We start from the raw sequence: 25,210 nt of genomic DNA on the forward strand, positions 1-25,210 counted from the left end.
ATGTGGAATGTCCCTTTTAAGAATTTGACATGCTACATTGTTAACCGTCAGCATTATCTGCACCGATTCCTTGCAGTTTCTTCAAATCTAAATTAATTTCTTTCAATGTATCTTCCATAGAATCCACATCACATTTTTCAAGTTCAGCAAGTGAAAGAAAGTTGAAACAAACTTGTCAGATGTTTTACTATGATAATGGTTATTACTAAAAGCTTAGTGACGTTAATATCAGTTGATTCGTCTACAAAAACACTGTACTTTGAATCACCAATATCACTTCATAAGTCATTCGTGAAATAAGGCCCAATAACATTCTTAATAACAGTACAGTCATTTCCCATAACTGTAGTCCAAGTTATTTTCTTTTGTGTTGTTTTGCAATCAAATTTTGTATCTCATGTATTTGTATTATTGTAACCTGGTTGAGTGGAAGAGAAGGCCTCATGGCCTTAACTCTGCCAGGCAAAATAAATCTACTACTACTACTACTACTACTACTAGTCCAAGTGCCCAACTATGGTCCAAAACGCATTATGTATTACTTAGTCCCCCAAGAGTTCGGTGTTTGCCATTTGAGGCGCTACTGTGATGGAATTAGGTTCTCCATAGTATGCTTCCATCTACCATTACACGTGGCAATGACATGGATGCTTAACAAGGTCAGTGTGCATCGTTGTATTGAATGTGTGAAAACACGAAATCATTCAGTTTGTGATTGTCTGTTTTATTAAGCTCTCCTCTGTAGAACTTGTACGTTATAGATATATGATTCGTTGTACAATTAAACCTGGCTATATAGTGTTTACTTTCACGTAATAATTACACTGGCAGAGGTTAAGGACTCTGCGTGAAAAATGCCTAACCTCAAGGCTACAATCAGTCCTCAACTATGTACCACAATTTTTCGTGGATCATAGTTGTATTTCATTTTGAGATATTTGTTTTAATAAAATGTGGTTATGCTTCTGCAAATACGGTATCCCTGTATATTCTAAAACATCATTTAACATTATGGTCCATAAATAAAGAAGCTGGCTGTTCCAGCATCAATGGTACTAGCACGACTAATGGTTCGGTAAAACGAAAACTCCAGGGCAGAAGGAAAACAACCGTCCGGGCTGTGAGTGATGCATGAGAGTGAATTGGACACAGATTATGATGTTTCCGGTGTTCGCTCCATATTTACAGACAGTGAGTCAGATGTGGAAAAGAAGACGAAATCTGTTAAATTAACGCTAAAGGCACATAGTTATGTGGTAATTACCTATGAGGAGGAATTGTGCCCAGGGAAAGTTTTGGATGTGAAAAACCATGGAGCTGTTTCATGTATGGCAAGAAGCGGCAGTTACTGAGGTGGCGAGAAGTGACATTTTATTTTATAGAAAGCAAAACATAATGAGACAAATTGAAGACCCCAAATGCGTCCCGAAAAAGAGAGATCTATTTTCAATTTCAGAATTACAAGAGAAGTGGAGATTCAAAGGATCGGAATAGGTCTACTGAATAGTTCTCAGTATGGTAAATAAACATTATCAGTGAATTTATGTGCATAATTACTTTGATAAGAATGTGTTAGTTTATTTTGATACCGTACTTTTGTTCTTTAATATACGCTCACCGACAAAAAAACGGGCCCACCTATATATATATATATATATATATATATACTAACTTACTTACTCGCTTTTAAGGAACCCGTAGCTTCAGTGCCACCCTCACATAAGCCCGCCATTGGTCCCTATCCTGTGCAAGATCAATCCAGTCTCCACCACCATCTCCCACCTCCCTCAAATCCATCCTAATATTATCCTCCCATCTACGTCTCGGCCTCCCCAAAGGTCTTTTTCCCTCCGGCTTCCCAACTAACACTCTATATGCATTTCTGGATTCGCCCATACGTGCTACATGCCCTGCCCATCTCAAACGTCTGGATTTTATGTTCCTAATTATGTCAGGTGAAGTATACAATGCGTGCAGCTCTGCGTTGTGTAATTTTCTCCATTCTCCTGTAACTTCATCCCTCTTAGCCCCAAATATTTTCCTAAGAACCTTATTCTCAAACACCCTTAATCTTTGTTCCTCTCTCAAAGTGAGATTCCAAGTTTCACAACCATACAGAACAACCGGTAATATAACAGTTTTATAAATTCTAACTTTCAGACTTTTTGACAGAAGACTAGATGACAAAAGCTTCTCAACCGAATAATAACAGGCATTTCCCATATTTATTCTGCGTTTAATTTCCTCCCGAGTGTCATTTATATTTGTTACTGTTGCTCCAAGATATTTGAATTTTTCCACCTCTTCGAAGGATAAATCTCCAATTTTTATAGTTCCATTTCGTACAATATTCTGGTCACGAGACATAATCATATACTTTGTCTTTTCGGGATTTACTTTTATATATATATATATATATATATATATATATTTTTTTTTTTTAATTGTAGGATTTTTTAAATAATTGTAGGTGTGCTGAGGTTCACTTAGTCATTCATTTATTTTGTGATATGTCTGAATACGTAATGCCCAACAATGTTGTGTCTAAACTTCTCGGACACATTTCAAGCTAAACTGAAGAAGTCTACAGACTGGTAAGCTCTTTTGAGGCAGTATTGGAGTACTTCATTATATACAAATGTCGCTAACTCCTACCGATTCAGCAAAAGTGGTTGCATTGATAGAAGATGTGAATAGTCACCGTTATGTGGCTGCAGTTCTTGGGATTCTTCGATCGACCGTACAACGAGTGTACCATCGCTTTAGAGAGACAGGAGGTTATTCCAGGAGACGCGGTTCAGGGAGAAAACGAGTAACTTCGGCTCGTGACGACCACCTTAGTGTCCTAAACACATTAAGAGATCGCCATTCCACAGCTGTTGAGACCAGAAGAGCCTTCCAGAAAAGAAGTTAACGTGAGTGAGAGAACTGTAAGAGGACGTCTGGATGAATGTGGGCTGAAATCCAGAAGACCAGCTAAAGGCCCAGAATTTCTCCAGCAGCATCATGTTTAACGATTTTGCTCACAGTCATGCTAATTGGAACCTGGGGGAGTGGTGACGAGTGCTCTTCACAGATGAATCGAGATTTAGTTTACAGATGGACGTGAAAGAGTGTGGAGAAGAGAAGGAGAACGTTTTTCTCCATGTACCTTCAGTTCACGTGTGAGTTTCCAAGATGAATCAGTAATGGTATGAGGTGGCATTTCGTATGAAGCTCACGCAGAACTTGTTTTCATTAATGGAGGTGCTTTGACTGCTCCAAGATACATCGAAGAGGGTCTAATTGAACATGTGGTACCATATGCCCCACTTATTGGTGTAAAGTTCCTGTTAATGCATGAATGACAATGCTCGCCCTCATGCTAAAAGAATTGTGGATGAGTTCCTTCACGACGTTGGATTGAATAGGATGGCATGGCCAGCAAGAAGTCCTGATATAAACCTCATTGAACATGTGTGAAGTATGCTAGGGACGCGAGCTAGAAGTCGTCTACCTCCTCACAGAAACTTACAGCAGCTTCGAAATGTTCTAAGTAAAGAATGGAATAGAATTGACCAGGCTGTCATTCAGAATCTGATAGAAAGGTTGAATCGGCAAATGGCAGCAGTCATGCAGTCACGGGGAGGCAATACCCGCTATTAGCAACAACTGGGCGGCCACAAAATCAATTGAACATTTGGAAGAAAATGGATAGGTACAATTTGTAAGTTTTTACACCTTTTAATTATATACATTGTTTGGTGTTGAAAATAACACAAGTCATAATAAAAAAGTTTGTTTTCTGGAAAGCATTGTTTTCTTCATTTCATAATGGGTTTTCTGTTTCTGATTCTCATCTCATAAAAAAAATTGAGAAACATTAGGTGGCCTTTTTTTTCTATCCTTAAATTAGAAACTCAATATATTGATTTATGAATAATTACAGATCCAGCTATAGTCCATTCATGCTTTCAAGCATGAATATATGAGTGGACCATAGTTGGGCAATTCAGAATACAACTACAGAGGTGTGAAAATTATTAGAATAATCTTAATTTTAAAAGTTTTTTAATAGTTCCTTCACAAATATTAATTGAATTGATGAATATTGGTATATATTACTATACTGATGTAGGATATTTTTACTACTAACAGTGCCGGAAAGCATTGTTGTACATTGGTATTTTTCTTATTTTACAATTGTTATGGGAATTCAGAAATTATTATATTATGTTGGCGGAATTGGAAACATAAAAAAATTATGTGCACAAAACAGATGTATACGTTTATTTGAACCTTCACAACAATGTAAACGCAAAGAACAATTTGTTTAAAGCATTTCTTAATTAATTTTTGAAGTTTCCAATTCCGCCAACATAATATAATAATTTCTGAATCCCCATAACAATTGTAAAATAAGAAGAATTCCAATGCACAACAATGCTTTCCGGCATTGTTAGTAGTAAATATATCCTACATCAGTATAGTAATATTAGGTAATTTCCTAGAAGACGGGCAAAATCCAACATGGCTGACGAAAACTACCAAAGACGTTCTGCCAACTATGAAGTCCAAATGTCACCAAACATCGCAAAATCAAAGATGAAAAATCAAATATATATTCATATTTTTAAAGAAGAACAAGCCCTCCAAAAAAAATGAAAATATATTTAATTTTTCGCCTTTGATTTTTTTTGGAGTTTCGTGGCATTCGAACTTCATAGTTGGTAGTACTTTTCTGGCAGTTTTCGTCCGCACTTTACCCCCAAAAATCACTAAAACACAAAACAAAACATAATAATTTATTACCTTATTAAATAAAATTCAATTCTCATTGACGTCTTCAACGACAACCACTTCACTTCCAGTATATGACATAGGCTTTAAGGCAATCTAACCTTAAACCATGCAGGCAACAAGGAACTAAACCAACACTTTGTCGTACAGTCAACTGTGCGTAAATAAACCACGTATTTACACTAAATGAAATTCTCTTTGAACACTTATTACACCTTAACATCTACAGAAAATTCAGTAAATAATTCTTTTAAACCACAGAAAAACAGTTTTCTCCTCAACATTCAACACAATCCTTATTCACCAGCGAAAGAACTAAATCAAAATCGTCACAAAATTTAATACATGATTTCAGAACACGGATTCCTTTCTTTCCCTCTTACTTCAAAATTCCAACCTTGTGCACACAAAATAAATTATTGACACTGAAAAGTGACTTTTCGTAAGCATGATGATGCGCATTCGACAAATGCAGATAAATCTACAATGTAACATCACTCACGTCAAACAACCGGGAACTGACGTCATTATCCATTCAAAATTAATGAAAATTCTAGAACAAATGACAACTATAACCAATCAAATCGAAAGAAAATCATAAAATGACAAACTTTCAATAGCTTTAGCCATCAGACACAACATAACACCACTCACGTCAAACAACCAACAACAACTGATAACGTCATTATCCATTCAAAATTAACGAAAATTCTAGAACAAATGACAACTATAACCAATCAAATTAAAAGAAAATCACGGCGACACCTAGTATAAAAAACCTAGAACTAACATGTAGAAGTCACTAAAAGATCACTAACATTTAACTCTGAAATAAAAATGTTGGTAATACTTACTATATTCAACCAAGTGCCCGTCTTCTATGAAATTACCTAATATTATATACCAGTATCCATCAGTTCAATGAATATTTGTGAAGGAACTATTAAAAAAACCTTTAAAATTAAGATTATTCTAATAATTTTCACACCTCTGTATGTACCAATGCTTATTATTATTTTTAAACGCTTGTAATTAAATAATTTCAAACACATATGTTAATATTTACTTAATACGCACTTACAAGAGTCCGAAGCCAAAATTTCACTTAATCTGGATGAATAGTACAGAATATAGAATGAAAAATGTGGACCATAGTTAGGGGAAACTACGGTACTACACTTTGCACGATGTAACTTAATCTGACTTATCTTTGAATCTGTTTTTTTTTTTACATATTTCGCCTAAATGATCACACGACATTATAGCACAAGAAGAGCAATTATCCCCCGGCACCATTACCTTCCAAGCAATCCACCGCTGGCTTACAGCTAATATTTGTCTGTCTTTTGGAAGAGAATGCGGACGCTACAGATATACTTTTTTTTTTGTTTCTGCACCTACAACGCCATGCTTTATAAAATGCTTTCACGTCATCACCATCAACCCAATAGCCTCTGAGAAAATTTTGTAATTTTCAACCACTCATCTCAAACCTTTTGAGCATATTTCGGTTTTACTTCGCCCATTCTACTCTAAAAAAGTCGAATATCAATCAGGCAGAGTAACACAACATAATAATCATACATGTTACGTAATTTACCAGAACAAGCAAAACTAAAAACACACTGACGACTTGCACAATTCTCTCACCTCTCAGTTGGGACTTCATATTCCTCTTCCTTCACATCCACTATATTCTCCTCTTGTACAGTGATCACCGCAAATTTCTCTTCCTGAAAAAAAAAAATGGATACAGATAGAGTGAAACCAAATGGTAGCCGATGAGTTAAGCAGAATCAGTAGGATTCCGATTTTTACTACTGTCATCAACGGAATTTATAAGGAAATATTGTAGTTATTCAATAAAATGGACGGTTCTTACAAATTAAACAACAGTTATTAACACGTAAAATTATTTTCTACCATTAGGAAGTGTGGCAACCCTACTGGCGAGACTACTGCCCGGTTTCTAATGCAGGTACCTCAAGTAACTCCCAGTTACTTAACTGCGCGTATAAATGTAACTTAACTGACTATTGCGTTTATATGACGTCATTCCATTTCGACCAATGAAGTGTAATGAAATTTTGAATTCCAACCAATCACAGTCACACTTTGCGATAATTTTTGCAGCTAGATTTATCGCTATCAATTTATCGTTCTTTTGTTTAGTCGTTGTCACCAAAACATTAGTTTTACTGTGCGTCTAGTACAACTACTGTCTAAATGGAATTAGCAAACAGACTAGCTAGACTAAAGACTCCCAAGGATTTATCATATAGCGCAATAAAATATTATAGAATTAAGATACCGTGCAAACATATTCATATGAAGACATCTAACATTTACAAGGCAAACAATGGAAATAAGAAACATACCATAACCAACAATCCTAAAATGAAGCAGTTGCTAATTTTTGCCTTATTAACTCATTACATAGCAAGACAATCTTGGAAATTGGTGACAATTAATCGGAATCACAGCAAATACATACTGCAGACATTGAAGTTTAGGAAACACATTATCCATAATGTAGGCCCACACCACTTCAAAAAATATCCATCACTGGCTCTGTTCCAGAATGGGATATCGTCCATTTGTGTGATTATTCTTTTTAGATAGTTTTATTTACTCGTCGTGTTGGTTTACGTCGGCCATGTTGTGCGTTGTGACGTAACTACCGTTATGTTGTGACGTCATCGTTTGTCAAACTTGACGAAAATTAAGCAATATCCTATAATAAAAGAATACCGTTAATAAACCTTGTCCTTCTCAAGCCTTGGATACTCATTTTTTATGTTATATTGGAAAGTGATGGCGCTCTTATCCAAAATAGTATATCATCAACACGATCCCATTATCTAAAAAGCAAAAATCACAGAAATTGACGATATCTCATTCTGGAACAGAACCCATCCGTTCTTATTCAAAATAGGATATCATCAACACGATCATATACGTGAAATTTCGGCAATTCGACACTACACATGGTAGAGAAAACGCACTTATATCATTGAATTCACAGTATTCGACCTCATGTCACTGAAATATCACCTCAACTAACCCTCTAACCTTCTCACATACGTCGACCTCATGTCACTGAGATATCACCTCAACTAACCCTCTAACCTTCTCACATACGTCGATCTCATGTCACTGAGATATCACTCAACTAACCCTCTAACCTTCTCACATACGTCGACCTCATGTCACTGAGATATCATCTCAACTAACTCTCTAACTTCTCACATATGTCGACCTCAAGTCACTGAGATATCACCTCAACTAGCCCACTAACCTCACATACGTCGACCTCATGTCACTGAGATATCATCTCAACTAACTCTCTAACCTTCTCACATATGTCGACCTCAAGTCACTGAGATATCACCTCAACTAACCCACTAACCTTCTCACATACGTCGACCTCATGTCACTGAGATATCACCTCAACTAGCCCACTAACCTTCTCACATACGTCGACCTCATGTCACTGAGATATCACCTCAACTAGCCCACTAACCTTCTCACATAAGTTGACCTCATGTCACTGAGATATCACCTCGACTAACCCTCTAACCTTCTCACATATGGTACGTCGACCTTGTTCAGCCCTCCGTTTCACTACTCTTGGGCCAGCAACGCACTCCACAGCCAAACAAATCACCAGTAGCACAACTGCTCACGAATTGAACAAATAATAGAATGATTTACACACCATCCAAACACATGTTTTACCGGTACGCCATTCAAACCTCATCAGTACCAACCAGCAATAAAATTTACACTTATACCAACCTAACCACCGGAATCCAAAGCAAACACAAAATGTAATCCTACTAACCGATGACGTCAATCTTATGACATCACCCCATTCCCCAATCTAGCCAACATATATTCTCATAAACATACTACCAATATCCAATAGTCATATAAGTAGACCCAAAAAATATTAATCGATAAACCATTGCTTTGAATTATATTCTCCTTTTTTCGTGTGAATATTGATTGCTAAACCACAATACTAACCTCCATTTTCATAGTTTCTAATCACACAGCTATATATTGCATTAAGAAAATACAAAAAATAACTATCGTCATTTCAATCTGTATATAATAAAAGAGACTTGTTTTTTAACGTGACTGTTTGCCATACCAATGTATCAAGAAGCATCACGCTGAAGAGACCTGTTGTAAACATGTTAATTATAGACAAATAAAGATACAGTAATGTTATCACGTACTTAATGACTAGGCTTGCCAAATTATACGAGTAGTAAGGAACAAACTTACTACTATGGACCAGAGACTAGACGATGATCGCTCAGCGCTCAACGTCGGCTATGCGGTTCCCTTTTGCAGCGAACATCGCCGTCTTTGCTGTAGAGAATAATCGATTTCTAAGAATCGACAATCAGTCGATCGAGGACATCGCAGATTAATATCGATTGTCTCCAGCTGTTTAACTATGAACTTGAGTTGAGAATTTACAAGTTGTTAAAATGACTTTAAATAGGCAAGAAATAATGATTGTATTACTTCTTGAGGAAGAAGAATATGATCGAATTAAATATAATGTACACCAATAGACAGAAGACTCCAAACCAATGATATGTTTAAAACCAGACGTACAGAAGGATGCTTCATTGCGCTTATTTATAGACATATACTTAGGCCTACTGATCAAATTAAATTCAAAGACTATTTTATACTTACCATAGAGCAGGTCAATTTTATTTTGTCTTTAATTGAAAGTGATGTGAAGAGAAATCCTACTTCATTTGTTCAAAAACCATCCAGCGAGAAATTGTCTATTACTTTAAGATAGGCCTACCGGTACTGTAAAATGATATTGCAATTATGTTAAAACAATTATTCATGTTTATTAAATTCTATAATTTTCAGAAATATGTAGCTCTCCTCCGTCTGCTTGTTACAAACCTAATAATCGACAGGTGCAGGAGCAATACTAAGGAAACTGGCCACATAGGTAGGCTACAGTTATTCATCCTGCATCTCTCGCATATTAATTTCATTATGACGTGGATCGTGACGACAGGTGTCAGCTTTTTAGACAACTACCTACTTCCCTTCAGCTGAAAATGTATCATTGAGGCACGGCCTTCACAGCTCATTTATATCAAGTTCACTGCACTCCTGTTTCTCTCACTCGTCCATTTGAACGACATTGCAGAAAATATTAAATACAGATTTTTAAGAATTTTTCTTTTAAACACATGTAAAGATAATCAATGCAAAGCACTTTGGGGTCCTAAAAACTGCCCCTTCCCCGTCAGAGCAGCAGTGACTTTATTTACAGATTATTAACACAGTCTACTATATACAGTCGCGAAGCTCAATATGTAGTAAAAATGCAAACATGGGTAGTTGCCCACCACTAGGATCGCTACTATCGCCTCATCATCGCAGATCTCTCTCCTAGCAGCCCGCAAAATATGTTACACTTTCGTTGTCGTGTTCTTTTGGAAAAATTAACACCTTCCTTCCATTATTTAAATATTAAATGCATAAAGTTAATTTATTATTTTAATGAAGTATATTAAATTCCACCATAAACTCGAAGATACCTGCAAGAAATAAGTTAATATAATTTTTGTTTGTGCAAAACGAACTGAAATTTACTATAATAGCTTCACTCATTCAAGATTATAGCGATAATTAACTATGAAACCAATAAATATTAATTTGCATTTCTCTTTACAACAATAATAATGGAAATATGAATTAATGGAGTAACTTACGTGTACCGGTACTTGTTGTGTAGGCTTACGTAGTTAACAAAGTGGGATGAGGTTAAGCAATAATAATCACAACAGAATTGGAAATAAAACGTGATCAATAAATTTTATTGTAACAGACTTTTTCTATGTCTCTAGTAAAGCAACAAATAAAAATAACAACAAAATTAACAGCTATAATTAAGAAAAGAGTAGGCCTAAGCAATGATAATCCCACCAGAATTGAAAATAAAACGTGATCAATAAATTTCATTAAAACAAACTTAATTTTTTCTACGTCTTTAGTAAAATAACACATAAAAATAATAACAAAATTAATAGCTACAATTAAAAATATATCCTCTGGAAAAAAAAAAAGTAGATCTAACCTTTATTTCTCTGGAAATTTAGCAGCCTAAGTGACAGAACTTTAACCGGTATCTAATGTCCTTTCGGTTAGACTGAAACATTTCATTGTGAAATTTAAGGGTATAATGTATTCTAACAGTCACAAAGAACTTCAAATTAAGAGTTTTGTTTCTGCACAGCATTCTTGTGGAAACCCAGGAACCTTTCTGAATCTTTCGGAAACCGGACAAAGGATAACTCTGGCCTCTTTCTCCTACTGTTGCTACAATTTATAGCATTACAAACGTCTCCTCCTTGTCCCATATTATTATTCCAATTATTATATTTTAGCCATTAACATTTTCATTATAACCAATAACGAACGTTTCACAAGCATCAATGTGAAATACGCAACGAGCTAGCACTCGATAGAAATACGACACAGTTCAAAGTCGACCATGGACAGTCTATTGTTTCTAGTTGCTAACCGCTTGGAGCGCTTTATCACGAGATTTGCAAAAAAACACCTCAAGCTTCGCGACTGTATATAGTAGACTGTGCTATTAAGGTTTGTTCCAGCACGGTTCAGAATCGATTCTGAACTGCCTGCCGATTCCCAGTATGTGCGTTCCAACAAGACAAATGATTAAGAACTCCCAGTTTACTGTTCCAACATGCTGTGCAACCCATTCGGAACGTGTGAATTAAATTAATTCTCGATTAATCCGTGGGAGGGTCTCCTACACCCTGATACTTTTTTGGTTTAAAAGTACTACATATAATATCAAAATGGATTTATTTTAACATAGATGTATTGTACATGTATCAAGAATAACCTAAAATACAAATAAAAATTCGAAACTAATTTTATATCGGACAAATATATATTTTCAAATTACTGTAAGTTACTGCTTCCAATAAAGTTCTAATATTCTTGTCAATATTTTGTTATATGTTTGTGATGCATATAAATACAGTACAATTAGTTAAAGTACATAACTATCTTCAAATCAGTCTGTTCAAATTTCTTTAGTTACTTTCGTCATTATCCTTATTATAATGGAAAATTCTTCACACTTACAGTAGGTGCAATATGTTCAATGCACAGGAAGTTCGAGCACTTTTTACACGTACTTTGTTTTATGATGTCTTGTTCGTGGACATACTTCATATCTCCCTTTTCCTTCCTTATGTCCAGCCTGTATTGAAATTGCTTGCCGTTTCAACTTCATCTGGAGTCTTTTATGTAGACTGGAGGAATTCGAGCGCTGTTCACGGTGTTCTGCCAACAGCCCCAATGCCAATGTCTCCAAGAACAGACGTCGCATGATGTCTGTTTGTGTATTGGGAAAAAATATTGCTTGTGAATTAATGCCAGGAATGTTCAGAATTGCAAAAAAATATTGTAACAGGCTACCTCCTCCAATTACGAGAGACATCATATGTAGCGCACATCTGATCTACTGTATCGACCCCGCTTTGAATGTGTTGTAACTGGTTATCATGTCAGGTTTCTTTTGTTCTCCTGTCGATTCATCGATTTTATCGTCATGATGCATCGTAGAAAGAAGTAGAACAACTCTGCCTTTCTTTGAGACATGGAAAACTAATGTAATGTCTCCGTTGAAGCCAAACCTGTTACTACGAGTTTGTCTGTTCTTGGTCTGGACAAATTCTGCAGGCAGTTCTTCCTTACAGTTCCAAGAAGTGTAAGGTTGTGGTCCTTCAACAGTCTGGTAGCCAGAGGAACACTGTTAAACCAATTGTCAACAGTGACATTCCTTCCAGAGCCTGATATACTTGATATCAGTCTTTCCACTACAGCATCTGCAGATTTACTCATATTATAGGGTCCTTCTGGTTGTTTTCCTTGTAGGCTTCAAGATTACTTGAGCAAAATGTTCTGGGTAAATATTTTAACGCCATATTTGCAGTGCTTGCTGGGAATATACTGTCTAAATGGCCACTTGATACTAAATCCTTCAAGTTTTCCATCAATCGTTACTATTTCTCTTACCAAATATTTGTTTCTACAGTCAGCAATACAATGTTCGAAAATATCTCTGATTGGTGTCAACTTACCAATTTTGGATCTCTCAGTCTTGTTGATTTGTCATCGAAGCGTAAGTACTGTAGGATGAATCTAAATCGTTGCAGTCATAGTGGTTCTAAATATGTCCATGCCGTGCCATCTGAAACCTGCAAATCGTCTTAGTTTTGTCTATTAGATCTGAAAACACCAGCCATGAAACAGGAGACAAATCACAGCTTTCATTTCTGACATATATGTGTCTTTCACTTTATATTTATTATGTTCACTGTAATTATCTGAAACACTGTCAATCAAATTATTTATATTTTCCTAAATTATGTTCTACATATCGGCAGTGAAGAAAAAGTTCGAAACAGTACTGAGGTGATTTACAATTTTTTGCATTTCCTTTCACTGAAGGTAGGCGACATCTAATAATATTATGAGAGTGACATCTCGTGTTTTCTCCAGCGCGTCTTTGCATCCTTACCAAGGTAGAAGACCGTAGACATCTCTTGTATGTCTGAAATATCTTCATCTACTGAGTCAGCACCTTCTTCAGACCCTGTATTATGTTCATCTGATCATTTATATGTCAGTATATATAAAATATTTTTTGTTTTTCTATGATAAATTATCTAGCTGTCAGTGGCGGCTCTTGAGTACTGAATTAAGGGGGGGCTGCATAAAAAAATAAACCAAGCAACTTACTTTATTTAAAGATTAGTTCCATGCACCTTATCTTTTAAGTTGTGTTTAAATGAGACAGGCTCATGTTAGTAGATTTTCTGGCATTTAAAAGAATCCTGCGGGACAAAACTCCGGCACACCAGCGACGCTGATATAACCCCTACAATTGCGAGTGTCGTTAAATAAACCGTAATTTAATTTTTATATGCAGATTTGAACCTTAGAAATATCTAACTGGCGATGTTGTAGTTGGTTGTAAGGCCTAATATATATATATATATATACATGATACATCAATAAATGAAAAAAATAACTGAGCCAGAAATTGAATTCAGGATATTCAAGAGTACGCACCAGGGTGCTTGCCTCATTTATTGTGCAGTTAGATATTTCAGATTCCATTATGGTTTGAAAACATTCTAGCAATGGCTCCTTCTTCTCATGAATAACATTAACTGTTCTTATTTTAAATCCATCTTGTTGCCCCAGCTGATGGAATTGTCTTTGAAACACATTAATCTAATACAGATCGAGAGAACAAGGCAGGGATACTGGATAAATTATAAAAAAATATGCGAGTCTTTGTATTTTGTTTAGCGCCTCTTTCCATTATGAGATTCAACTGATGGGCACTTAATTTCACATTTCTCCTGAATTGTTAAGGTACTGAACTGAATAGACTGTAAATATTGTACAGAATTAAACATTGTCGCACTTGTTATACTCACAACAGTAAAGAAAATGTATTTAAAACTGCGCGCTACTGACAAACTGCTGCAAATTTTGCAGCGCCTGGAAACTCTGGATTCACGGCAAGGGGCAGCAGGGGGAGGGGTAAAACTAACGCGCAAAGCATCCGAGACGAGACTGGCAGCTCCAGGGGAGGAAGTGGCTTCACCTTATAGTCCTTGTCTCTGGTTTCGCTCTGGCAGCACCAGGGGAGGAAGTGACTTCATTAACGATTGCGTGCATGTCATTCAGAGCGAAATTTTTTTAAAAATTCGAGCCGCTAACTAGAGGCTGTATAATAAATGTTTTTCACAACATAAAACGAGACAAGAGCCACAAATGTCTGGGGGTGCTGCAGCTCCGCAGTCCCTCTTCGAAAGCCGCCACTGATAGCTTTAATTAGTCAGGTAATATTTTCGTGTTTTGATTTTTACTGTAATTGTAATTGTAAATTTAATACTAATTGTAATTTTATTCTTCACATTATAGTTGGAATCCCCTGGTAGAGGTGCAGAGAAGGTCTGACGGCCTTATCTCTACCAGGTTAAATAAATAAGTACTACTACTAAATACTATTACTCCTGTTCCTAAAACTAATCTAAAAGACATTATTCTTGAATATTTGTAATATTTGAGGTGGAGTTTTAGGTATTAAAATGCTTAGAGTCTTATAATAAATTAAAATCACTTTCCTTGTCAATGTTTTCTCCCCTCATATCTGCGAATATGAGATTTCAAATTCCGCGTCCGCGTAAAAGTCCTGCCACAGATATCGCACTGTATTGGGTTGTCGTTGGAGTGAAGGCGTCCATGTTCGCTGAGATGCGCTAATCGTGTGAAATTCTTCCCACACACGTTACACGTGAATGGTTTCTCGCCCGTGTGAATACTCACATGCACTCTAAATTTTTCATAGACTGTAAAACATTTCTGACACACGTCACATTTCAATAACTTACCGCTGGCATGGGTACGAATATGGAGTTTGAGGTGACTCGATGTTCTGAAAAATTTTCCACACGTACCGCACTTGAATGGTTTTTCGCCAGTGTGCGTGCGTATATGCAGTCTGAGTTTTCCACTTTCAACGAAAGATTTCTCACATATCTCACATTTGAATGGTTTTTCGTTGGTATGAGTACGCGTATGAAGTTTCAGATGACTCGATATTCTGAAAAATTTTCCACATGTCCCGCAACTGAATGGCTTCTCGCCAGTGTGCGTGCGAACATGTAGAGTAAGTTTTCCAGATTCAATGAAAGACATTTCACAGACATTACACTTGAATGGCTTCTCGCCGGTGTGCGTGCGGACATGTACACGAAGTGTTCTAGATTCTGTGAAAGTTTTCTCACAGATGTCACATTTGAAAGGGTTCTCAGTGGTATGGGTACGTTCGTGAAGTTTCAAATAACTTGAAGTTCTGAAAACCTTTCCACACGTAGCGCACCTGAATGGCTCTTGACTCGTGTGCATAAGTAAATGGACTTTCAGGGTCTTCGAACACGACAACAGTTTTCCACACGTCTCGCACTTGACCGCCTTCTCGCCCGTGTGTGTATGTACGTGGACTTTGAGAGACTTTGAACTTGAGTATAATTTTCCACACTTCTCGCATTTGAATGGCTTTTCGCCAGTGTGCGTACGTAAATGCAATTTTAGATATTTCGAACTAGAGAGAAATTTTCCACACGTTTCGCATTTGAATGGTTTTTGGCTTTCACGAGCAGAATTTTCTGATGGATCAGAATATTCGGAGCACTCTCCTTCAGGGTTCTGAGTTTTCGTAATGCTGCAATTAAAATATTCAGTTAGTACACGTTAAATAATTGACGACAAAAAAAAATAGAAAGGACGTCAGTAGTTTGAAAAAGACCAATATGGAATTCCCCGTTCCTGATGGGATCCTAAAGAAAACAGAATGAGAGACGATTGTTTTTTTTTATTATTGGGTTATTTTACGACGCTGTATCAACATCTAGGTTATTTAGCGTCTGGATGAAATGAAGGTGATAATGCCGCTGAAATGAATCCAGGGTCCAGCACCGAAAGTTACCCAGCATTTTCTCGTATTGGGTTGAGGGAAAATCCCGGAAAAAACCTCAACCAGGTAACTTGCCCCGACCGGAATTAGAACCCGGGCCACCTGGTTTCGCGGCCAGACGCTCTGACCGTTACTCCACAGGTGTGGACGAGACGATTGTTAAGTAATCTTTATATGAAACAATGAGTGAAAGTCAGGATAGGAGAAGAAATGTCAGAAGGAAGTGAAATTGGGAGAGGAGTACGACAAGGATGTCCTTGATCACCTACCCTGTTCAACACCACTTCCAGGATTTAGTAAAAAACGGATTTCGGAATATGGGAGGAGTGATAGTAGAAGGAGTAAGAATAAAGTACGTAAGATTTGTTGATGATATGGCGTTGATAACAGAAGAGGAAATGAAACTAAAATATATGCTACTGCAGCGAAATGACAGCTGTGAGCAGTATGGGATGAAGATAAATGCAAATAAGACGAACAGCATGATCATACATAAGATAAATGACGCAGTATAGCCAAATGGACAGCTACAGATATTTAGGGTTTACTAAACCAGTAACCTGAGCTGCATCCAGGAAGTCAAAAGGAGGATAGCAATATCGAAGGGAGCTTTTAATAGAAAAAGAAACATTTTTGGCGGTACTCTGGAAAAAAGGAAGAGCCTATTGCAGTGCTTTGTATGGAGTGTGGTATTGTATGGGACAGAAACAAGGACATTAAAGACGAAGTGAAGAGAAGCGAATAGAAGCATTTGAAATGTGGATATGGAGAAGATGGAAATTGTGAAGTGGACAGACACAATAAGAAACGAAGCTGTGTTGGAAAGAGTGGGTGAAAAAACAATGATGATGAAACTGATCAGGAAGAGGAAAAGGAATTGGTTGGGTCACTGGATGAGAAGAAACTGAGAATTGAAGGATGCACTGGAAGGAATGGTGAACGGGAGAAGAGGTCGGTGTAGAAGTAGATATCAGATCATAGATAAAATTATGACGTATCGTATGAGGAAACGAAGAGGACGGTAGAAAATAGGAACGATTGGAGGAAGCTGGGTTTGCAGTCAAAGACCTGTCCTTGTGCAGAACACAACATGAATGAATGGTATGTGTATATATAATTATGTAAGATTTTTCTCTTTTACAATGTACTGGTAGTCTATGTGCATCCAATTTATCATTCAGAGAACATGTTTAGGAAATACCAGACACTTAATTGTAATTGCTAGGGTTACATCAATTCAATTATATCATAAAAATAAAAGGGGGAATTTGCATTTGCTTGAAGTGTGGCGGAAGTCAAACTTTCATTCTAAATCACAAGACAAGTGAGAGGGGATTTGTGAAACTTCTTTATTCTTAGAATGTAATGCTTCGTAAGAGATGGTGATGGAGATATTAGCAGTAGTGGTGTTCACTTCACTACAAAAATATTCTGAAGTATTGTGAAGAACAACAACCACTTCAACGAGGAAGATAGAAAATGCTATGACATGGATTACAAATTTGTGTCATATGCAATAATTTTAATGGAGATGTCAAAGGATGACATGAAGACTGCCACACTGCACTCACCTTTCAGTCAAAACCTCGTTCTCTGCTGCTGTTATTTCCGGCTTGAGTTCTTCTTTCACTGTGTCCAAGTTAAACCAGTCGTCCTAAGAACGGAGAGCAAATAAAACAGTCGATCAATGTTGGTGTGAGAGCCTGCATTTCAAATGCTATTGACTCAAAATGGAATTTTAGTAAATAAAACTATTCATTCATACATCAATGATAAACTGGAACAAGTGCCAGTTATGTACAAACTAAATAATACAAATCTTCATCTTTCTCTCTTATCTGCCCCTTTCCCTCTCCTTCTCAATTTTTACTATCAGTCATTTGGGGTAATTTTGTACCAGATCCCAACGTTACTAGAAAATTTTAATTTCACATCTTCAGACTGAGGCCATCCCCATAACCTATAATCTTTACGCTGTAAGAAAAATCCTAATGTAAACAATATCACGTGACTGAGGTGAGGCTTCATTGGCCGCTGTTTGGCGCCATAGATTCTCAGTACGTGTTCCCGCCTACTGTTGTACATTCTGTTTCATGTTAAACATTTCCCGTTACTCGTCATGTAGCCCTAACCTCACTACTATGCATTCATTTGCTTAGGAAACATTTATTTTATAATTACTGTATTAGGCCTCTTATTATTATTTTACTATTATTATTATTACCATTACTACTATTATTATTATTATCAATAATTGTCTTATTTTTTTATAGTTTGTAGACCTCATTCATTTTTGACCTGCTGTTCAAATTTTATTATGCTTTTTTCTTTCCTTCTCTATGTTATATATTATGTCTGATTTTTTCTTACTTGTTGCTTATATTTTATTATTATTATCTTATTCAGTTTTGTGTGTACTTTGTAAATTTGTAGTGTTTCTGTAACGCAGTTTTTACTCCTGGTTGAGTGTTAGAGAAGGCCGTATGGCCTTAACTCTGCCAGATTAAATAAATCATTATTATTATTATTATTAAATTATTTTTAAGTCTTATGTCTTCACAATGGACAGTTGAGGATGCAGAAGGCATACTTCAGTACCAGTTGCTTACGTGAACAACTACGAGCTCAAGTGACGCCAGTTTGTTACAAGAACAGACTACCTGGGTATTACTGTTGGTATTTATTCGCGTTCATACTACGTAACAAAATATAAAAGTAGGCCTAGTTTTTCTTTTACATAGCGTTTTACATATGAGTGAAGTTACATGTTTCATTGTATTTAACAAATAGAATTCAATGTTTTATTTTCAATTAATACAAGATTGCCGTTTCCAAATACGAACTATATTTTCCTGCGTCATGTGTTTCGACTGGGAGCCAATCACGGGTATGAGAGGAACGTGGTTATATTTACATTAGAGCTTTTCTTACAGCGAAAAGAGTATATAATCTCTATGCTTTGCTTTCTGTCTATTATGTCCGGTCCCTGAAAAAAATTTAAGGCTCCACGTGGTTCTGTTTATAGTTAATGGTCTCTTGTTTAAAATACAATAATAACCTCGTGACATACATAATCCTACATCTCCTAAGTGAAGGGATGGAGGCTGTGGAGTAAAACATGGTAAGTGATTTTTAGTATTTTGAAGTTACTAGGTAGGTAAATATTTATATATGCAGCAGTTTTTATAGTTACCAGGAGAGTAAAATATGTATATTTCTGTCGTCTGTTGAGATGTTGGAAAACTATCTACTGCATTAGACACAGAATGTAAGATACAATATCTCATTTTTCACCTAAATGTCAGTTACAATTTCCGAAGTTACGAAAGCATTCACATCCCAACAGGTATACATTTTACGATGAAAGAGTAATGGAACGGAGAAAAATTCTCTCCGGCGCCAGGATTTGAACCCGGGTTTTCAGCTCTACGTGCTGATGCTTTATCCACTAAGCCACACCGGATTCCACCCCGGTGTCGGAAGAATCGTCTCAGTTTTAAGTTCCAAATCTTGGGTTCCCTCTAGTGGCCGCCCTCTGCACTACGTCATAGATGTCTATGAACGTAGGACCGAAGTCCACACATGTGCTGAGGTGCACTCGTAATGAGTGACTAGTTGGCCGGGATCCGACGGAATAAGCGCCGTCTTAAATCACGAAGTGATTTACGCATATCATATATATTATTTTAATGTACCGAAGTACATATGATATTTCCATGCAGATATTCTGCGTCATCATACGATGAAAGAGTAATGGAACGGAGAAAAATTCTCTCCGGCGCCGGGATTTGAACCTGGGTTTTCAGCTCTACGTGCTGACGCTTTATCCACTAAGCCACACCGGATACACACAGGTATACATTTCAAAATAAAAGGATCAAATTACTGTTCAATTGAGGGAGGAACCAATCAGTTGCACACAGAGAAGATTAATGGCTCTGTCACATAGGAATCAGTACTCCAGGAGGGTAGACTAGAGATGAGATATGTGAAGAAGAGAATATAAGTCAACACCGCAAGAAGAAAAACTGGCGCATTTTATGATCTACACTCACCTCAGATTCAATCTTGGCTAAGGGAATAACACCTTCACATTCCACCTGATCACAGCTGTCGAGCTCATATTCTGTTTTTATCGTAGTCGAGTGCAGGTTCAATAAATGTCCTTCCTGTAAATCACAGTATCATAAGTGACTAGTTTACTCGTGCTGTACGTAATACTCGAGGGCAGATTATAATCACAAAATTAAATGTAAGAAGCAGAGGAGTGTTACTGGAAAGATGGTTTATAAATAGCATCATAATATCGAGAAACAGTAGACAAATGAGGCACTGATATGGGAAAGGTAGTAACTGCCAAAAACAAATTTTTCAGGGGAAGCAAAAAACAAATTTATGAACACTTTCTCACTTACATTATTACAGAAATTGCTTTAAATGAAAGGCATACACTCATGTTTGTGTTACATATGAAATCTGAAAAGTCTGGCAAAGATTTATCTGTGAAATCCTATTTTATGAAAATACAACATTGAAATCACTCCTTAGCAAAACTGAGAATTAACGTTATTTATACATTATGCACAAATTTTTCGGTAAAATGCATGATACTTTTCATCGAGGAAGTCTAACATAGATAACAAGTCTCTCTTTTTGGCATCAGGGACGACTGGTCTTCTTTCAAGGCGTTGCAAGCACTGCAAGTTAGTGATTGACGTTAATGACTGTCCTTTCTTAAAAATCCTGTGCTCTATCCACATTTCAAGGTCATTAAATGACTGTCTTGTTTTTATTAGAGGAAAATCAGCTCTTGAGAGTCTAATCCAGTTGAGGGTGCTGATTTTGATAGGAGTTGTATTCAAAAACTTGTCACATTCTGCAGAAAAGTCCAAAAAATCCTCATCCTTCATCATTATTACATTATTAGGCCTTACCTCTTCTGGAACCATGGTCTTGCATCTTTTTTTTTTTTATTCTCTATGATGCCAAATTCCCTATCACATGGCATGTAGGAATGTTCTGTAACCAGGAATTTCAAGTCCACCGAATCAAAATGTTTCTTGGCAATAATGTAAATCAGGACCATTAGAATCACCCGATTCTTATTCTCTCCTGCACAGTTATCAGCCCATATTTGTCTAGACACACTCCGATGTTGTGAAAGGAGTTACTACCTTCTCCGTGCCAACAGCTGTGCACATACAACTTACAACATCTAGTGACTACGTTTCCAACTTCGTTTCATTACATACGGACATACTACCTTCTTTGTGCCATTGGCATGGCCATTTACTACCTTCTCAATGAAAAACCTAAAAATTCGAATTTTTGGCAGTTACGACCTTTGCCATGTCAATGCCTCAAATATTTAACCATAAAATTTCTAGCCAACTACAATAATTGAAGAAGATGTAACTCAGGTAAATTTAAATGAAATTATACAAGGGTCTGCTCACGAGACTTCTATTTAGTCAAGTTGGGCTGAACAAAACCGCTTCAACAATTTCTGTCTTTCTTAAAATAATATTTATGTACCACATTCATTTTCAGTTTTTTATTCACATGAATAATGATACACAATCGAGTTGGCTCAGACGGTGCATTACACCCCCACCCCCAACTTGTCTGAACTCTTTTTTTTTTTTTTCTATTAACGTCAGAAAATATTGAATTCAAAACATCTTTCTTGGTTTTGATTATGATTAAGTTTCTGTGCTTAAATTGATGATCATGTGTCTGGACTATAATATTTATATATATTAGCTCAGGCGATAAGTATAACATTGTAAAGTAATTTCATAATAATGGTCCATGGGCGTGAATTTGAACTGCCACTGGGGGAGACCCTGGTGTACCAGCATCATGCGGAAGTACTGCGTGAAGTCTGCAGCCAGGTAGTGCCACTCGAAACTTCTGTCCAGCAGCCAGATCTTGGGGTCCTCTCGTTTTAGATCGGATTTGCACTCGCTCTTGTGAAGGTACACCAGACACACCTTTCCGATGCCTTGGCATGCGTCCAGTTCGAAGATCTTGCACTTGACGCCGAAGTTGGGGCGCTGCCTGGGGTCGTCCTGCTCGCTGCAGATCTCGATGTCCAGCAGCGTGGGGCATTCCGCATCGCCCATGCTCTTGACGCCGGCCAGCCGTCGTAACTCAGACATAGAGTTGATCTTCATGTTGCCGATGGGGAGCACCTCGCCTAGTGGATATTCTCGACCATGGCTTCATTAAAGATCGGACATCCTCTCTCCTTTCTTCGTGGAAGTTTTGTTCTTGTGAACTTTCTACCCGTGCTCAAGCAGGTACGCTACACATTAAATGAGAAAGATCTCTTCTAACGAAATAGAATTAGGAAATGATCCCAGGATGGAGGCTGCATTCCCTCGCTGAACCGCTATTCCAATGCGTTGACGAAGGATTGTATAAGAAATTCTATCTCATTTGAGGAATGGAAGCACTGTAATGTATCTTTTGTAACAACCTGTACTTATGTGTTAGAAGCCTGCAGGTGTTCGGGCCGCCATTTGGAGAAATATGAATAACACACTGCACAACAATGCAGAAAAAAGAAAAGTGACCCCAGTATATTGTATAAACTTAAAGACTAGATTAAATTAAATAATTAGAGTTTACATTTCATATATCTTCAGGAAGTTAAGCTTCATTTTATATAGCAGGTTATTTTACGACGCTTTATCAACACCTTAGCTTAATTAACGTCTGCATGAAATGAAGGTGATAATGCCGGCGAAATGAGTCTGGGGTCCAGCACCGAAAGTTACCCAGCATTTACTCATATTGGGTTCAGCGATAACCCCGGAAAATACCTCAACCACATAACTTGTCCCGACCGGGAATCGAAACCGGGCCACCTGCTTTCGTGGTCAGACGCGCTAGCCATTACCCCACGGGTGTGGATCTTAAGCTTCATATAAAAAAGTTTCTGTTAGCACCGTTATGTAGTTTTATTGATGTACGAGAGAGAAAATGAGGGAGATTGTTTTAAGTTATGTCCTATTATAATTTGTAGTAGACCTACAGTTCAAGTGTCCACACCTGTGGAGTAACGGTCAGCGCGTCTGGCCGCGAAACCAGGTGGCCCGGGTTCGAATCCCGGTAGGGGCAAGTTACCTGGTTGAGGTTTTTTCCGGGGTTTTCCCTCAACCCAAAACGAGCAAATGCTGGGTAACTTTCGGTGCTGGACCCCGGACTCATTTCACCGGCATTATTACCTGCATATCATTCAGAAGCTAAATAACCTAAGATGTTGATACTGCGTCGTAAAATAACCCAATAAAAAAAACCTACAGTTCAAGTGCTATACAACTCGGCCCGAAATGTCGCGGATATGGATATAAGAAACATGCACCCCGAAAAAACCTTTATTAAATTATCATATATTCCGATATACTGTACCACAGTCAAGCTATAACGGGGGGAGGAGGTAAAAGATGTCCCCCATTACACCATTATATGGGGACCCTATGGTTTTGCTTTGCCTCCACCCCCCCCCCCCGCCCAAGGAAACGATTCTCTCTCCGTCTATGCTTTCCAACCTACACTACAGAATAAGATGCAACTTCGATATCTTCCTCCACCACATACAGAAGAAAAATAGTACATTATGCAACGAGCTTATAATGACAGTAATTAAGAAAGCGAGTATGGATGTTTATGAAACGAGCGCAAGCGAGTTTCATAATTTTCATACGAGCTTCTTAGTTACCATTATAGGCGAGTTTCATACGACTTTTTATGCTCGATCATATTTCTAACTTGAAATTACCGGTATTCAGATGTATACATTTAATTTGTATCTGACAAGATCGGAAGTGACCTTGTTCTAGGTCATGAATTGTGAGATGTGCGCAGACGCGAAAGTATTGATTTTTTCCGAGGAACAATAATGTCATTGACCTTGATGTATAATCCCGTTAAACTTGATAATATTATATATTATAACCTTGATTATTGAATTAGACACTGAAAAACGAGATGACAAATTGAATTTATTTGAATATGATTTACAATTAACGCTAATTATTATAGTAACAGAACATAACCTTCTGCGACAGTATTGGATTTCCAGCCTCCGTGACTTTTCGCTAATTCTCTTTCGATTGCATATCCGAGAATAATCGATACTTGCGGTTTTATAACGGTACAAAGCTGACTAGTCATTGGCTGAACACATGTAAGCTGAGTTATCATTGGCTGAAGACCTGTACTTTAATGAGTAAGTGTACTTTAATGTCATGCATTAAAGGACTGCTACCAGGTGTATAATTAGTACATTTCGGCATGGTCGAGCATAAACATACTTAAATAATTGAAAAGAACATCACAATTACAACACACCACTCTAGATACACGCTGTGGTCAATAAAGTTATTATGTCAAATATTTCATAATGTGTTTTGGGAAAGCCATTGATTTAATTCCAAATAAGCTCAGTCAATTTAAGACAGCAGTGTATTATGACAAGAAATGATTGAAAGAATTTTAGTTTTGTCCTTTATATGTAAACAAATTTGATCCGAACCAAGAGAACTTATAGATTGCAAACAAGCTACCTGTATTGGCTTTTAAGGTCTCTCAACTAACAATAAAATTATTTTAAAATGACTTAGGTAGATTCCTATAATAGGAATTCTAGTAATTATTATTATTTATTTTTTCCTCGCTGTTATTTATACTCACTTTAACAACTTTGGTCATATCGTGAGTTAATCTTTGGTTGAAATCCGAAGGCCTGTGTACTATTGTTGAGACTGGTTCTATTGTTGTGAACTAGATGGCGACTGTATATGTATGACTGATTTGTTATGAATATGATTTCGGTGATGAATG

General features: G+C 37.0%; 1 protein-coding gene across 4 annotated transcripts in view; it reads right to left on the bottom strand.

Annotated features, from left to right (window-relative positions):
* Positions 1 to 25,210, bottom strand: part of LOC138691911 (zinc finger protein 235-like) — a 95,777-nt gene that overhangs the window by 58,174 nt on the left and 12,393 nt on the right. The window contains exons 3-5 of one of the 4 annotated variants that reach the window (XM_069814524.1): positions 20,416 to 20,529; positions 17,932 to 18,014; positions 6,430 to 6,512 (exon numbers count right to left, since the gene is read on the bottom strand). In XM_069814524.1, the coding sequence (XP_069670625.1) occupies positions 6,430 to 6,448 (19 nt within the window). In that variant the 5' untranslated portion in view covers positions 6,449 to 6,512; positions 17,932 to 18,014; positions 20,416 to 20,529. Of the gene's footprint in view, positions 1 to 6,429; positions 6,513 to 7,273; positions 7,449 to 9,072; positions 9,212 to 14,854; positions 16,109 to 17,931; positions 18,015 to 20,415; positions 20,530 to 25,210 lie in introns of those variants that run through there. The other 3 variants (XM_069814528.1, XM_069814526.1, XM_069814525.1) reach the window with 3 other exon arrangements.

This window comes from Periplaneta americana, chromosome 16 (assembly GCF_040183065.1).
Source record: "Periplaneta americana isolate PAMFEO1 chromosome 16, P.americana_PAMFEO1_priV1, whole genome shotgun sequence".
Taxonomy (NCBI): Eukaryota; Metazoa; Arthropoda; class Insecta; order Blattodea; family Blattidae; genus Periplaneta; species Periplaneta americana.